Raw genomic sequence first — 18,231 nt, 5'->3', positions numbered from 1 at the left:
TAGTCAGGTTCACTATGTTAACAAATATAATTTCTTTCAAAATTTTGGGATTAGCAAACCTGTACATTTTTGGAATCTTCAGAGCATGGAGAATCTGTAAATCAATGTTGGCATTTGCACAGAAACCTGCATGGCCGCCATTTTGGATTTTGAAAATGGCCGCCATAAAATACATATTTTGCGCGATCTCGGCTTCTAGTCAACCTAGAAACTTTATTAAATATGCTAATCCTATGTTTTCTGGGTCAAGGAATCCAATAGAGGCCTCAAAATAGGGCTCAGGATTATAGAAAAGCAAAAACAAAGGTAATTGAAAACCATTGTCTTTATATTTGTGATATAACTGTATTACCTAATACATGATATTGCAAGTCCTTTGAAGTTATAGGTTGTTATAGGAAGTTATAGGTAGTATCAGATTGAACTATAAGTCCTATACACAGGATCTATGAGGTCTATACCGTTCAGGAATATGCTTTTACAGATCTTCATCACTGTCCTGAGTGTCATTTTCGCAAAGGTGTCGACGCAAATGTAAACATTAATTTTTGGATTCCTCATGCTCTGAATATTCCAAAAATGTATAGTTTTGCTAATCTACCAAAATTTTGAAGGAAAAAACAGTGAACCTGACTAACACTTGAAATTTGGATCAGGTGCCTCCCATTTCTCTTGATCATCTTTGAGATGTTTCTGCACCTTGATTGGAGTCCACCTGTGGTAAATTCAATTGATTGGACATGATTTGGAAAGGCACACACCTGTCTATATAAGGTCTCACAGCTGACAATGCATACCAGAGCACAAACCAAGCCATGAGGTCGAAGGAACTGTCTGCAGGGCTCAGAGACAGGATTGTGTCGAGTCACCTATCCGATGTTTTTTGACCCTATCTCTCAATGATGAAGAATCAGTTAAATAATTTTATTATCCGGATTTGGATCCTCACCAAAATCGAATCAATTCGTCCTTGTGGCACACACAACATGTCCACCAAGTTTTGCTTGATTCTGCCCATAACCTATTGAGGTAACGTGCTCATAAACAGAGAAACAGGCGTGAATACCTAACTTCTGCCCACCTTCGGTAGTGGAGGAAATAAGGATGAAAGATCCTTTTTGTGGAAACCCAGAATATTATATAACAAGCGTTACGCCTAGGTCCCCCGTCGGGGAAGTGATGTGAGTTGACAAAGTGGAAGATGCAGAAAACATGCTATGATATGATATTTCGCTCACAAGGTTCAGACATACATGGCGGCGGCCATCTTGGATTTTGAGGTGGCAACCCAATTTCCAATAGCTTTCTTCCTTATGCAGAGATACACCCACACACCAGATTAGAAGTTAGTAGTTCGTTTATTTTTCAAGATATTCCACTCACAAGGTTCAGACATACATGGCGGCGGCCATCTTGGATTTTGAGGTGGCAACCCAATTTCCAATAGCTTTCTTCCTTATGCCTAGATACACCCACACACCAGATTAGAAGTTGGTACTTCGCTTATTTTTCAAGTTATTCCGCTCATAAGGTTCAGATATATATATGGTGGCGGCCATCTTGGATTTTGACGGTGCGACCCAATTTTCAATAGCGTTCTTCCTTATGCCGAGATACACACACACACCAAATTAGAAGTTGGTACTTCACTTATTTTTCAAGATATTCCACTCACAAGGTTCAGACATACATGGCGGCCGCCATCTTGGATTTTGAGGTGGCAACCCAATTTCCAATAGCTTTCTTCCTTATGCCTAGATACACCCACACACCAGATTAGAAGTTGGTACTTCGCTTATTTTTCAAGTTATTCCGCTCATAAGGTTCAGATATATATATGGTGGCGGCCATCTTGGATTTTGACGGTGCGACCCAATTTTCAATAGCGTTCTTCCTTCTGCCGAGATACACGCACACACCAAATTAGAAGTTGGTACTTCACTTATTTTTCAAGATATTCCACTCACAAGGTACAGACATACATGGCGGCGGCCATCTTGGATTTTGACGTGGCGACCCAATTTTAAACAGCGTTCTTCCTTATGCCGAGATACACCCACACACCAGATTATAAGTTGGTACTTCGCTTATTTTTCAAGATATTTCGCTCACAAGGTTCAGACATATATATGGTGACGGCCATCTTGGATTTTGACGTAGCGCCCCAATTTTCAATAGCGGTCTTCCTTATGCCGAGATACACATACACACCAAATTAGAAGTTGGTACTTCACTTATTTTTCAAGATATTCATCTCACAAGGTTCAGACATACATGGCGGCGGCCATCTTGGATTTTGACGTGGCGACCCAATTTTAAACAGCGATCTTCCTTGTGCCTAGATACACCCACACACCAGATTAGAAGTTGGTATTTCGCTTCTTTTTCGAGATATTTCGCTCACAAGTTTCAGACATATATATGGTGGCGGCCATCTTGGATTTTGACGTGGCGACCCAATGTTCAATCGCATTCTTCCTTATGCCGAGATACACCCACATACCAGATTAGAAGTTGGTACTTCGCTTATTTTTCAAGATATTCATCTCACAAGGTACAGACATACATGGCATCAGACATACATGGCGGCGGCCATGTTGGATTTTGACGTGGGTTGCACCCACACACCAAATTCGAATGCGGTCCTTCGCTTATGCACGCACGCACGCACGCACGCCCACACGCACGCACACCCGCACGCAAACACGCACGCCCGCACGCACACACGCACGGACACACGGACGGAGGGGAAAGCCATCGTCCCCCTTTCGCTACGCTGTGCGACGGGGGACAAAAATGGGATCTTGGTGGATGGATGCATCACCATAGAAGAGCAAGTATACCCTGCTGCATGCTAGAAGTCAGGTCGAACATGGTCTTGGGTGCAAGTAGTGGAAAGATGAGCAAATACTAATTAGTGTCACTTTTTTTTTTAAGTCCAAGAGATATGTCGAGAGAAATTGGCCTGAACTTTTTGTTGACAATTAGGTTGTCTACTGATTACAGTGAGAGTATAAGCAAGAAATCTGGGCTTTAGATTGAAACAGGTTGTATTGGAAAGGATAGACTTAAAAGAACAGATGGAGATGAAAATTCAGCATTTTGCATTTCATTTCAGGACTGACTGATCAAATACAAATAACCTTTTCAACCAAATAGAGATAACCTATCGAAGTTTACCTTGATATCATGTAAAATATTTCCCTTTTTGTCTCTGGCTTTTTTGCTTACTTATGCACAGTGCATGCTCATATCATATGGACGTATGCTTCCCTCTGGTCTGTACGCTGTCTAAACTACAGGTGTGTTCAAGTGCAGGTACATTTGCATGCAACGAATTTACGCTTTCACGTGCAAATGTATGTGATCAAGAGGTATACACTGTATTTGCTTTGGAATTTCAATCTGTTCGCAAAGTATTTGCTTTTTGACAGAATGCAGTTGAACAGTTTCAATGAATTTGTGATCTTCCAAATACATTTAACTGGTGTTACACGTTTACATAACTCCCTACAAGTGCAACTGATGATATAGTAATTACGAATTAATTGTTAAAGTAATTGCAGGGTTAATAGACGATTACTTTATCCTGAGAGGACAGACGTGTCTGGCAGCAACTTTCAAGTTTACCAAGTGTAACAATAGTTTGGTGTCATCTGTAAAAATAAACAAAGCGATCAAAAAATGTTGAAATGTTACGGTCCGCGGTTACCGATTACCGTTGTTGTTACGGTCCGCGGATTAGGATGTTATTTTTACCGAGCGGAGGTATAACCGCGGGCGAACTGTTCTTCCCCGATTCACCCGATTTACCCAAACGTTGGCCGTATCGCGCCACAGCTACTCAATCTGGAAAACTCTAAAGCGACCGAATGCAAAGAGGAAGAAGACGTACAGAAGAGTAACTGGGTTTATTATTATTTACACACATAAGCAAAAAGAAAGCAGTCACGTTTATTTACAGGGGACATGAGACGCAGGTGACACAGTGAAAATTACTAGCTTATACAGACTTCGTTACTACCCAGGACAGAACAAACAAAGACGACTCACACGGGGAATTGCAGAGTGGATTGGCTGGAAGGAGGTGTGTGGCTGGAGGGGGGAGGACGGCACGGAGCTGGCTGGAGCTTGATCCCGCATGGGACGTCGGGCTGGACCTCGACGGCCGCTGATGCCACCGATCCTGTCGTGTGCGCGGGATCACGGGTCGGATCACGGGTCGGATCACGGTCGGAGCCGACGCGCTGGTGGGGGGTCTGGCGTGACGGGTTCTCTCCTCTCTCTTTCTTTGTCCAACCACTCTTTCTCCACCGACAACTCAACGCAACCAACGCAACCACTCAACGCAACCACTGACCACCCCTGACGACCAACTCAGCTCTTGTCATGGACCTCTCTTTTCAGACTCATCTCCTTGTCTCAGTCATAGCGCATCTCCTGGGGGCGTCTCTCATGGGTTATATATAGCCCCACCCTTGAACCTTTGCGAACCTCCCCGATCGCTCTTCCTCCGCCCTCTCAAAACAAACCCCTCGTGCTCGGTTGGTTGTTCGGGGCTGGCTCAATCCGCCCCTCTATGACGAGGTGGAGACACGCCTTTCTTCCCCAACCCTGCCTCGTGGCCAATGGTGGTTGAAGAAAACCGCCCAAAATGCAGTTGGCCATTGAAATGAAATGAAAGGGGATCTACTCTTATTTCACTTGGTGCAATGGAGTATTTAAATTAATGGGAGACACAGCCTTACCCTAAGACACATAATAAGATATAAGCTACTGAACAAGGGTTTTATCGGGTCCTGGAATGTGGTGTTTATGGAATAACTACCGAGACGCCCTTTTTATCTTTACACTACGGAGGTATTTACAAGGAATCATTACATTTTACAGAGGGTGATATTTACAACAATTTACTATACAAAAAAAAAAAAAAAAACATTCTCATATCCACAACAATATTTCCCTTTTTGTCTCTGGCGTTTTTGCTTACTTATGCACAGTGCATGCTCATATCATATGGACGTATGCTTCCCTCTGGTCTGTACGCTGTCTAAACTGCAGGTGTGTTCAAGTGCAGGTACATTTGCATGCAACGAATTTACGCTTTCACGTGCAAATGTATGTGATCAAGAGGTATACACTGTATTTGCTTTGGAATTTCAATCTGTTCGCAAAGTATTTGCTTTTTGACAGAATGCAGTTGATCAGTTTCAATGAATTTGTGATCTTCCAAATACATTTAACTGGTGTTACACGTTTACATAACTCCCTACAAGTGCAACTGATGATATAGTAATTACGAATTAATTGTTAAAGTAATTGCAGGGTTAATAGACGATTACTTTATCCTGAGAGGACAGACGTGTCTGGCAGCAACTTTCAAGTTTACTAAGTGTAACAATAGTTTGGTGTCATCTGTAAAAATAAACAAAGCGATCAAAAAATGTTGAAATGTTTTGTGCATGTATGTATTTATATTTATTTCGTTCTATGCTTTAATAAACAATTTACAAGATGAAAGTTCCAACTATGGAGTGTGTATGTCTGGTTAGATTAATCTATCTTGTATGCATTACAAAACTGCATCAGAAGTATTTTCATTTGAATATAAAAGATATAAATGCATTTGCATTTGTATTTGGATGTAACTGAAGAGGATGCATTTTCTGTAAACAAACTCCAAGGTTTTTAATGAAAAAGTAAAAAAAGGAAAGAAAACAACACGGAGACCGAATGCGCAGAAGACATACCCACACATACTAACCAAGGTTGTTGTTTTGCATCATTTCTGGAAGTGTGGCTATGCCTCTGTACCAGTAAGCTGGTACTTACTTTTTTTTTTCTTTTTTTTTTTTTTTTTTTTTTTTTTTTTTGTATACAAGATCGAGGCTCGTGAAAGAGCTAACATTAATCACACAAAAAGACAAACCGACACACAAAACACAAAAAACAAGGGGAGCGGTAGACAAGATGGGGAGAGAGGGGGAAGGACACAAAAGAGAGGGGGAAGGACACAAACACAACATTTGAGAGCAGGGACATCGGGAGGACTTGGGGGGAGGTGGGAGAGGATTAAAACATATGAACACTGCAAGGACTCTGGGGTGAATTACCGGGGGTAGAAAAGATCAAGGTTTTCGATGGGGGAAGATAAGAGATGGTGGTGAACAGCTGTTTTAAAGACCTGGAGGGAGGAGTGGGATTGAAGGGAGTGGGGGAGTTTGTTCCAGAGGCGGGAGAAAAGGGGAATGAAGGAGTGAAGGTGAGCAGAGAGCCTAGACTTTGGCAGTTTAACCAGAAGAGGGTTGCAGGCAGATCTTGTGCGACCTGAAGGAATATTGGGGGGACAGAGCACAGAGAGAGCTGGGGGAGCAAGGCCGGAGAGGAGTCGGTAGAAGACAGAAAGACCACCAACCTGCCTGCGGTGAGTGAGTGAAAGGCCCTCGGCATTGACTACATCGCAGGAGATTCCAATGATTCTGAAAGCTTTGGCCTCAACAGCGTGAAGCCGAGCAAGGTGTGAGGCAGGAGCACCAGCCCAGAGGGGGGAACAGTATTCCATTGAGCTGCGGATGAAAGCCTTGTATGTGGTGAGGAGCTCAGGTGTGCCAAGGAAGGACTTCGCACGACGGAGGATGCCCAGTCGGCGACTGGCTTTGGAGGCCAGCTTGGAAATGTGGTTTTCCCAAGAAAGATCATGGCAGATAGTGAGACCCAAAAGCTTGAGCGACAGAACTTCTTGGAGAGGATTGTTGAGAAAGTAGATGGGAGGGTTGTCCAGTCGGTCCTTTCGGAGAGACATTGTAAGAGTGTGAGATTTGTCAGGATTGAAAGACATGTTCCACTTGTTTGACCAGTCTGTGATTTTGTCCAGGTCTGCAGAGAGTGAGGAGGCTGCAGACTGCCGATCTGAGGGATGAGGAATGGAGCGACAGAGAGTAGAGTCGTCAGCAAAGAGATAGAGAGGATTTTCAAGAGAGTCAGAGAGATCATTGATGAAGACCAGAAAAAGCACAGGGCCCAGAACACTACCTTGGGGAACTCCAGCCTGAACAGGAAGAGGAGATGAGAGAAACCCATTCAGGGCCACACGTTGACTACGACCAGAGAGGAAGTCCGCCAGCCATGCCTGGAGATTTCCATGGATACCAAAGGAGGAGAGTTTGGAGAGCAGAGCAGGGTGCCAGACCGTATCGAAGGCACGTGAAATGTCAAGGGAGACAGCTCTAATTTCCTGTTTGGCGTTGAGGACCTCCATCCATTGTTGAGAAAGCAGAAGCAGCATGTCCAGAGTAGAGTGACCAGGTCTGAAACCAAATTGATGATCAGAGATCAAGCCATTGGAGAAGAGGAAAGATTTAATATCTGAAGCAATGATGGATTCCATGACTTTGCTGATAATTATTCCATGGACTTCAGAAGGATGACAGACTGAGTAAACCCACCTGATGTTATTTCAACGGCACGACAGGGGCTCATTCTCAAGACCCGAAGATCCCAAGTCAGCCACCTTGAACGTTAAACCAATGCCGAGCTAACTCAACGAGGTAAAAAGAAAGAAAGAAAAACTGGAGAGTTCATAGAACATGATAACCCACACACGAATGTTCAAATATATACCTAATTTCAAATAAGATAATGATTTTATAGATCGTTAAAAAATCCAGAAGTTTAGCGCTCCTGAAGCAGTGTTATACTCGTATATCACCCTTATAAACTGAAATAAGCCGACGTTGAGTTCCAGTTTAGGAGATGGAGGCTACATTTGTCACCACAAAATGCAACGTCAATCAGCATCATACATAGGCAGCTTCTTCTTCACCTCGATGTGCACCCTCTCACATGCCAAACCTTCTCATGTTATACATCGATATATACAGGGTGACCCAAAAAAACCTCCCACATTTCAAAGGTAAATTAAAAAAAATGGTTAAAGATAATCAAGATATTATTTGCACACATGAAACTTCATTCAATACAGTTTTTATTCATCATGTTTTAAAGATGGCATCCTCCAAATGGTGGCCGTCATTGTCTATACACGCTTGGAGGCGATTTCTGAACGCTGCCATGGCTTGACGGGTCATGTCGGGTGGAACAGCGGCTATCTCCTGCTGAATAGCAACCTTAAGGGCTTCAAGAGTTTGGGGTCGATGAGTATACACTCGTGATTTAAGGTAGCCCCACAGAAAAAAAAATCACGAGGGGCGAGGTCAGGGGAACGGGCGGCCACCCAACGAGATCACCCGATCCGGAAACATTTCCCTCAGCACTTGCAATGATCTTCGAGCTGTGTGTGCCATAGCTCCATCTTTCTGAAACCACACATCGAGTTCTTCAAGCTCAAGGTGTTCGAATTGTGGCCTTAGAAAGTTTTCGAGCATATCAATGTAACGGTCAGAAGTTACGGTAACAGTTACACCACCCTCTTCAAAGAAATAAGGACCCACGATGCCAACATCAGCAACAGCGCACCACACAGTCACTCGATCAGAGTGCAACGCTTGTGGTGGCCAGTTCTTCAAGTTCAAGCACCTTGTGTCGGAGCACAACGGTATCTTCCTTGAGTAGAATTTCTAAGTGCGTCACATCCTACAGACCCCCTCTTGGAGGGAATCTGTTAATGTCCAACTCCCCCATTTCAAGGTGCAGCTTGACTGGTCTTGACTGGTCGAGCTGGAGCGTGAATATCCCCTGACTGCAGGGCTTCACACTGACAACCACCGCCACTCAATGGTCTTTGGCCGCTGCGTCCGGGCTCTCTCAATGAAGGGGTTGGTCTCAACGAGGTTCCAGGTTACCGGATCTCCGACAAACCTCCTATGGTGGGTCATCCTGGGCCCCGCTGCCTCCGACCTTGCGCGGCGGTGGCCCAACTGCGGTTCCTGCATAGCGTAGGTCCTCCACACTGTCCATCCTGGCCTGGTCAAGTGGGTGAGATCGCGGAAACTTGCTCCCTATGCACCAAGACAACTAGGAGGATGTGTTTGGTACCCAGGGGAAGCCTCTCTCGACTGTGGGTCGTCGCACATGTCGGGCATGGGCATCGCTAATCTATGGGTCCCATTGGGCCTCTGATTTGGTTGTGCTCTCGAAGTCCTTCATTGCGGTGGCCAGAGGCGGCTGGCACGTCGTGGTGACTGAAAATGGCGAGCACACGTATGCCTGCCGATACCTCTGCATCGGCCCTATCTGCGTACCATATGTGGGCCCCTCTGTGTACTTTCTCGGTCATCCAAATGATCTTTTGGACCAAATGATGATCGCGACTCATTCGCACAATGAGCCTGATTAAGGGGCCAGATCCAACCTGGAAGTGGAAGGTGTCTGCCCTGCACGATCACAAACCACATCGAGAAATCTTCATAGAGTTTAGTCTATACAGTTCTATCTGTTCTAAGGTGATGTTTAATCCCCCTGACAAACGTAACTATATATATATATAAAATACTGTATGAACATAATTAGACATATAAAGAACTAGAATGGCATTTGATAGAGCAGATTCCTCTGCCAGGCTGAACAGTTTATATTTTGTCTCCCACTCACAGGCCTGGTCTGCATCTGGATCTTCAGCAAAATGGAATAAATTCTTCCTTGTCACACACCCAACCAGTCTACCCAGTTTCGTTCAAATCCGTCCATAACTTTTTGAGATATCCTTCTCACAGACAGACAGTCAGGGATGATTACATAAAATCCATCCAACTTTAGTGGTGGAGGTAATAAATAAAATATATTGTCATCAGGACAGGGTGCTGAAACCTTGAAGGAACTGAGCCCTCATCCTGAAGATGTCGTCATCAAGGTGCAGATGCCCCCAGTGTGTGAGGCTGGTTTTACAACGACAGACAATTCCCGATGATTTTTCCTTTTAACTCCCTCAAAGGTGGGAAAGAAGATGCCTCAACAACATTTATTCACAAATGTTTAATTCAAATAATAAACAGACAGCATATGTAATAAATAGATAATGAGCAATCTCTATCCTCCCCTCCCCCCAACAAGGATACAAATCCAACTGAAATCATACAAAGAACAATGCGACAAACATAAAGCTTGAAAACGGAGCATGAAACATAAAACACAATCTTAGCTTAGCGCTACAAGTTATACACAAAACATGAGGATCAGTAAGGAATGGTGGGTATAAGCAACATAATAAACTAACTCCTGCTCGAGCAGGTAAAATAACTTGGAAGGAATGAGACCGCTGGACTCTGGACCCTGCTAACTTTAAGCTGAATTGACCGGTTGGAACTCCTCGTGCCCCCTACCCATGAGTGTCCTATGTCGTGCGGGCTGTGCGTGCCACACGCTCTCTGGGCATCTCCGGTCCACTTAATGCCTTACTAAACTCAAGGCAGCTACAACTGCCTCTGTAAGGTGGCTCCGACCATCTATGTACAAATGAGGTAATGCCAACTCGTTCATAGTGCCTGTGGAGGAGCCAGTTGGAAAATTTCCAATTTTCACAGGAAAAATGAAATGCATTTTGATCTTGCAGACACTTTCTTTGTGCTTACTCAGTTAAAATAGAAGTCCTGGTAGACCTCATTAAATACTTACGATAAAGAAATACACTTCTGAAACGTTTCCGAAAAGACTTGGAGATGAGGGCATAAATTGGGAATATGAGTACAGAGTTTGTCTCCATCAACAAAGCCAGGGACCGAAGAATCATCGGTGTGTATGGGTTACGAATCTTCAGCAACATGACACAACCCACAGCAACATGATAGGGCAGGAAGAGCACGGTGAGCATACAATTGATGGTAAAGATGATGCGGAGGGGTGTACGGCGAATTGAGCCTGTGCCTCTGGACTGCTGAGTGAGGAGGAAGGTAATGATGTGACTGTAAAAGACGATAATCACAATAAAGGGCAAAAGGAAGGCAAAAATAATCGATAGGATTTGATGCCAAGCACTCGCATTCTTTTCTTTGGGTGCCACCATGACGATGTGCATTTGTGCAGCAGCGAGAAGCCAAAAGAAGATGCTCACAGCGTGATACAATCTGCACACAGCAGGGATGACACTTTTAGAAAGGGGTCCAAAGATGTATTCGTCTATAGCATCTGTAGAAGAAGGAAATAATCCTTCTTTGACACATCACTGAGTCTATCACAACGTGGTCGATCACCACAATATCGGGTCATATCCCTCTCTTACCAATGATCTTTTCATTGATCATCAACCTCCCTATCTTTATCCTCTCTATATTTTTCTTGCTCAAACAACAATGATCCTCTCTATCATTTTGCTGATGACTCAACCCTCAGATCGGCAGGCAGAAGCCTTTTCACTCTCCGCAGAACTGGATAAATTTACAAACTGGTCAAACAAGTGGAACATGTCTTTCAATCCTGACAAATCTCACACTCTTACTATGTCTCTCCGAAAAGATCGACTGGACAACCCTCCCATCTACTTTCTCAACAATCCTCTCCAAGAAGTTCTGTCGCTCAAACTTTTGAGTCTCACGATCTGCCATGACCTTTTGGGAAAACCACATTTCCAAGCTGGGCCCCAAAGCCAGGCGCTGACTGGGCATCCTCCGTCGTACGAAATCCTTCCTTGGCACTTCTGAGCTTCTCTGCACATAAAAGGATTTCATCCGCAGCTCAATGGAATACTGTTCTCCCCTATGCGCTGGTGCTCCTGCCTCACCCCTAGCTCAGCTTCACGCTGTATAAACCAAGGCTTTTAGAATCATTGGTATCTCCTGCGATGAAGCTGATTCTGAGGGCCTTTCTTTCTATCTTCTGGTGACTCCTCTTATTGCCTTGCACCCCCTGCATCCAAAAACCTTGATCTTTTCTACCCCCGTTAAAGCACCTTAAATCCACCTCTTTAAAATTCCCCGTTTTCTTTCCTGAAAGTCCCTGTAGTGGCCATCTTGTTTATCCCGCGTACCTCTCTCCAGCCCTCTCCCTTCCACAAATCTCCCGATGGCACTGTTCTCTACTGTTGTTGTGCTTCCCTCTCTCTCCCCCTCTTGTCTCCCGCTCCCTTTATTATATGTTATATGTGTTAGCCTCGACTTATTACACACAAAAAACATAACCCACCTCCCCCATCCTTCCCATCACCTTCCTGAGTATTCTCTATTCTCAAGTATCTTGCTTGCCTACTCTTCGTGAAGGACACCTTGGGATCTTTCACGTCTACCAACTAATGCTGGCTGATGGAATGCCCATTTAATGTCTATCGGAGGGACAGCACACACATTGATGAATCACCCTTCCTGTGATACATCGGGATGACAGTTTATATCTGGGCCGGAATTCAAAGCCAGGCTAGACAGCTAAGAGGTGAGTGTGCGTACCTCTAGGGCCCAGGCCATCCTGTCAGCCAAAAGTACACTATTGTCAACTAATTTCTTTGTCCTTTTTGTGATTTAGGTACAAGCTCCTCAATGAGCCTTAGATCATTGTAAAAAACAAAAGACAAATATGTTTCTGAATTTCTGTTTTGTCCTTGAACATTTGTTTGGCATTTAAAAATTAAAAGTAAAGTTCTGCATGTTTCTCATCGGTTATTTTAATTTCTCCATTACAACAAAAATTGTATCTTCCAAATACCAAAGAAAACCAGTGACATTGACAAAAATCTAATAATATGGCAAATTGGTTTGGAAACTAAAGTTTATTCCTAAGCCTCACCTTATGCTTCGAAGCTTTTTTGCAAATTGAAGTTTGGTGACAGAAAGGAACTGCTCCATGCTGGTAAGTGCGTAAAACCAAAGGGTGCAGAAAGCATAAAGGGACTCGGAGGTTGTTACAAGAAGACAGATCTCTGGGATGTTCCATGATCGCAAATATAGGGATATCACCAGGAAAAGTCGTACCGGTATGAAAGCAGAAAATACCAGGTGAATGCATGCCAGATGCATCATAAAAACATAAACCTGCAAAGAAAGACAGAAATAAGTTCAAGCAATGGAAGAGGTGCACTGTGCTGCAGGTGGCAAGCTTGGTTCAAACGTCAAAACTGGCTGAGCTTGAGCTTCATTCCTGACGAAGTCTCATCTGGACAAAAATGCTTCTCTCAATATGAGTTTCAAAATGACGTACGAATGCTAAACGAGACCATTTGTGCATGCGTTCTGCGTGTGTTTATAGTGATTCCGTTCTGCCCGTTGTTAGTACTGTTAGTACATCCTAGCGTCGACAGTGGATATAACACACATATACAGGAGCCACATACACTCGTGTATACACAAACAAACGGACAGATGGTTAAACTTTTGCCAAGAGATGCAAAAACTATAATTTCTCTTGTAGCCCCAGAACCAAACAAACAATATATTTATAAAAGCCATCAAAGATCCAAACACTCCCTCAACATGATTGATGGTAAATAAACTTACCCTGTACATGCATAAGCCCCAGATATGTCCTCCCCATCTGTGTTCATAAGAACCTAATCCAGGTACAGGAGTCCATTCACTCGTAGTAATGATACGTCAGGGAGTTGTGTATCACACGTCCCTCCATACCACTTCCACAGACCCCACCTGGTCAGGAGTTTTCAGTAGGAGCAGGTGCCCCTTCAGCAAGCTGAGAAAGTTCTTCAAGTCTTTCGTTGTGCAGAGGTACAGCCCTTTCTCAGGTACTGTTCCATGTATCATCATTGGCTGAGGGAACGACTGTGCTGCTGATGTAATGTCCTCTGTAGGTGGGGGCAGGAATTTGGAAGGTGCTCCACGGTGCCGACGATAGCTCACTGACTCGACGGCCTCTCGGCCATCCTGCTGTCAACACTTGTACTTATAGACTAAGAGCTGGTCAGCGGTAAATCATAAAGTTGCACCCGAAAGGTTTGATGTTCTTTAATCGTGTTGCATCACCTTGATATCCAGCAAAACTCATTTATTGAGTTCCACATTTCCGGTGTTCAGAAGGGGCATAACCGTCAACTACAATACCTTTAAAAGACCCTTAAAAACCCCTTTTCGGATATATTGATGTCCGAGGCTCATTATTATTTTATGACATCTACATTGGATACGTAATACAAAACACACGGGTAAAAAAATGAAAATCTTTGGCATTTGCATATAAGAAGGACCCTTGCAAGGGTTCAAGAATAGTCTTAATCAGAAATTCACACCCAAGAATTTTGTTTATTACAAACTGCTCTATTTGAAAGGTATGAAACCAAAATACAGCGTAAGAAAGTTTCTGATCCGACACTTTCAGAGAAGAAAGTCCCTTAGGCTCAAATGACCCACAAGAGTCCATGTGCCATTCCATTAGAACTTCCAGCCAGACAGGGAGGTGGCGGATGACAGGAGAAGTAACACAGACGGGAATGTTTCATCAATTTAACATACTTTATCATAACAGTATCATTTCAATGGATTGGGCCCAATCATTAATTGGAGGGAAGGCCATTTTTTTTCTCTTTCTCTGTGGTGTAAGATGTGCCTGTGTTTCCTGAACATACCCAATTGTTTCAAGTCTACGCACATCCGATATTAAGTACCAATGTTATTGCAATTCTAAATATTGTCATTTTATGTAATGCTATAAGTGAGTTTTGAAGTCAATCATTGCCTTATATGTACTCCATTAACACATAACATACATGTTTTCAGACATGCCAGCCGGGCTTGGAGATATCCAATCTTCCAAATACCCTGGCCTCACCCGCCACCGAAACACCCACCACCAAACCACCCAATAATGAACCACTGGCTACGCAACCACCGGCTATGCAACCATCAAAAATCTTAAACTGTTCACAGACGACAACAGATTGCATATACTCAGTGCTTCCGAATCGAGAAAATCGTTCAAAAAGTTTGATACATCAAAATATTGCACCATCAATGCAGCTTTACCAGAGTACTCATCAACACATGTAGGTGCTACAAGAATTTCACTGCTTTTCCCGTTCAGAAATCAACTCCATCCACTCAGCAGGCAGTTTAATCCAAACAATTGTGTAGCGTTACATCACTGTCTGCAAGTCGGCAATTAGAAAATGTATCAACCAAACTTGTTATGAACAAAATTCCATCCTGAAACTCTTGATTGGTCAAATTTTTCAAATTACCAAATTGCTGTTTCGATGGCAACAAATGTTTATTTGGATTTCGCAAGTATCGTGCTTCCACGACATCTTTCTTGTTTGATAATTGGGCTGGCAGGATACCTAGAAGTTTGCACACTTGCATCTCAGCCATCTGGTAGATGTATACTTTGCAACACAATATTTAATCCTGGGTTTGAATGTTGACGTAGATATAAATCGTCATTCTGGTGTCTCGCAGGCAGGGTGATTCATGAATGTGTGTGCCGTCCCCCAAATGGACATTAAACTGGGCATCTGATATGCCAGCATTAGTTGTTTGGTTGCTTCCTGGGCGACAAAAGTAATTACATGAGATCTTTGCAAATATTGGAAAAGGAGAAGCATCTGTCCGTGTGTGTGTGTTATATCTACTGCGGCCACTCACTTGTACTTACAGGAAGTGGTATAGGAACTCAACACTTCTCATCCATGGATATTTCTCTTATTTCCTATATTTCTGTAAATCTGATTTGCATTTAGGAACAGAACAATTGTGGTTAACCGTTTTGAAATTGCCACTCTTTCGTCTAAATGCTAAAATTATGTTAAAAAGACTATTTGGCTTACAGATTTCATACTAACAATGGCAGGTTAAAAGTTCCCCGCGAGCAGAACCGAGTCAGTGTAAACACACACAGCAAATTAAACACAAAAAGCACAAAAAGGCCTTGTTAGCATTCATACAGTACGTCAGCCATTTCAAAAGTCAGGTGCAGTATTGGCAACAATAAGTCGCAGAAAACAATTTCAAAAAGCAAGACTCATGGTCGAGCTTGTCTGTAAATTACATCCAGGGCAAAAACATATGAAGACAGTATTATACTTTTACACGAGTTAGAATTACCAGGGCATTAGTAGACTATGGATGAATCAACATTGAGTATGGGATTTGAACCTGGGATCACCAGTGTGACCAGTTGCCATCGTTTCAGATGGCAATGATAAAATGGCCAATGCCGGAAGGAGGATGGATTGAAAAGAATAAAGTCTAGCCATCACTGACCTTTTTCCGACAGGATGTGCAAACAAAAACCCACAATGCATTTCCATTGACAGCGAGGCTCAAGCCAAACAGTACAATGCAGGTGGTGATGCTGATAATGGAGAAATAAGAAAATTCCCGTTTCCCCAGACTCGTTCCATTTCCCACATTCTGCAATGTCTCCTCACACGTGTTCAGCATTCCAAGTGTCATTTGTCAATGCCTTGGTCATCTAGTACCAAAACTGGGTTTGGGAGAAAAAGATAGATTTTAAACACTTTTACATTACCTTGTCATTGTCAAACTTAGTGATTTATGGTCTTACTGCAAAATTATGTGGTTATATATAAGGACATATATAACTAGAACGGTACTACGAAGGGAGAATACCTCCGCCAGGCTGAACAGTTTACCTTTTGTATCCACTGATAGATCAGATCTGGATCCGGACCTGAACTAAAATCGAATTGGCTTGTTCTCGTCACCGAAGCAACTCATCCACCAAGTTTTGTCATAACTCGTCCACAACCTTGAGATATAGGCCTAGTGTGAAATATCGTTTTTGGCTCCATCTCTCAATGGTGTAGAATCACTGAAAAATATTCTTGTATCTGGATCCAGATCTTCACCAAAATTAAACAAATTCTTCCTTGTCACAAACCCAACCTGTCCACCAAGTTTCGTCCGAATCCGTCCACAACGATTTAGTTTGGGAACAAACTTCAATAAAATGGCTTGTATTGTGATTCCATTCACGCATCGCTCTATACACAGTCGTGGCCAAAAATATTGGCACCCTTGCACTTTTTTCAAATAAAGCACCATTTCTTCCAGAAAATTGTTGCAATTAAAAAATCTTTTGGTATCCACATATGTATTTTTTGGGTTGCAGTGGAACAAAACAAAAAAAGCTGAAAAAATTACTAAATCTTCACTTATTCCACACAGAAATACTAAAATGGCCCGAACAATATTGTTACATTTGTAGGAGGTAGGCAATACCTTAGTCCAGGTAGAATGCATAGGTAGTGTGCTCCGACTGTCGTGAAGAAGAAGAAACCTCGATGTATCATAAGTACGAAATTCGTGCAGACCGTATGTCAGGTAAGCTTGTATCTTCGTCCCCATGAGAGGGGTGAGGTTTGTTAATTAGTGAGGGATTATGGGTAAATTAATCCCCTGTATATAATTGCCTCTGTAACCTTTTCCTGTGTTCCTTATGATACCGCACTACACACCATAGCCAAGCCAAGCAATCGACACCATAATTAATGACACTAATTAAAAACCAACCGGAAACCAGGCATCGAACACGACCGCTGGTGCCGCAGCCGCTACATCACCACCTCAATCAGGCAGGGCCATGGAGCCACTCCCCGAATGCAGTGATTGGTCCGGGTTTGATTGGCAAAAAGGCCTAGTAAAGTGGAACTCGCTGATAGGAGCAGACATGGAGATGTTGTGGGATGATGTCAGAGCCTCAAGTACAAAATAATTGGAACAGTTGACATTTTCTTCTTCTCGTTCTGGATTCCATAGCGAACGGTCGCTATTGTACTTGTGCAAGGAAGATTCATCACGAACGGTCATGTTCCGACATCTTCATCGTGATCGTGAGAAGAAGGAACTGCGGACTGAGAACTGCGGTATCCCGCGCAAGAACGATGAGTGGACGGGTACGGCCTGTTCACTGCGCTCTCGACAAACCCAGGAGTGAGCGGAAGCGCAGGGAGCCTAGTTCGCACAAACGAGCGCTTTTTCCTCCAAGGATGCGAGGCAGTTTTGACGATTCCTGACGAGATTCAAGAGCCTATTTGAGCTGAGTGCCACAAACTTCACATATTTATTTTCTGTTATTTTTCTAATTGTTTATATTCGGGTCTGTGTGGGAGTGCTCAAATTAGGAATATAGTTTTATCGTGCATTATTTTGTGACCGACATTTTCTTTAATAAATCTGGTATTTTGGTACATTTTAATTCCGTGTCGGTTTGAGTTGATTTATTGCAGAGTCGAGGACATCGGGTGTACTCATGAAGGTAAGCGCTTACGGCTTCTCCCCCGCTTGCTCCCCCTGCGTATAACGACGGTCCGCTATTGAATTGAACTCCTTGGAGTTAAAGCTCGTTTGGTCATCTGTGTCACCCTGCGGTATTCACCAGAGGGTA

The 18,231-nt window shown here is 43.3% G+C and overlaps 1 protein-coding gene across 3 annotated transcripts in view; it reads right to left on the bottom strand.

The window, feature by feature from the left end:
• Window positions 1-9,911: 9,911 nt before the first annotated feature.
• Window positions 9,912-18,231, bottom strand: part of LOC137432889 (N-arachidonyl glycine receptor-like) — a 45,663-nt gene continuing 37,343 nt past the window's right edge. For all 3 annotated transcript variants that reach the window (XM_068125194.2, XM_078783719.1, XM_078783718.1), the window contains 3 exons: window positions 16,086-16,308; window positions 12,667-12,911; window positions 9,912-11,018 (listed from right to left, as the gene is read on the bottom strand). In XM_068125194.2, coding sequence (XP_067981295.1) covers window positions 10,523-11,018; window positions 12,667-12,911; window positions 16,086-16,277 — 933 coding nt within the window. In that variant the 5' untranslated portion in view covers window positions 16,278-16,308 and the 3' untranslated portion in view covers window positions 9,912-10,522. The remainder of the gene's footprint in view (window positions 11,019-12,666; window positions 12,912-16,085; window positions 16,309-18,231) is intronic.

This window comes from Myxine glutinosa, chromosome 8 (genome assembly GCF_964187855.1).
Source record: "Myxine glutinosa chromosome 8, kmMyxGlut1.1, whole genome shotgun sequence".
Taxonomy (NCBI): Eukaryota; Metazoa; Chordata; class Myxini; order Myxiniformes; family Myxinidae; genus Myxine; species Myxine glutinosa.
Note: the sequence above shows the minus strand (reverse complement) of the source record. Positions and strands in the feature narration are given on the sequence as shown.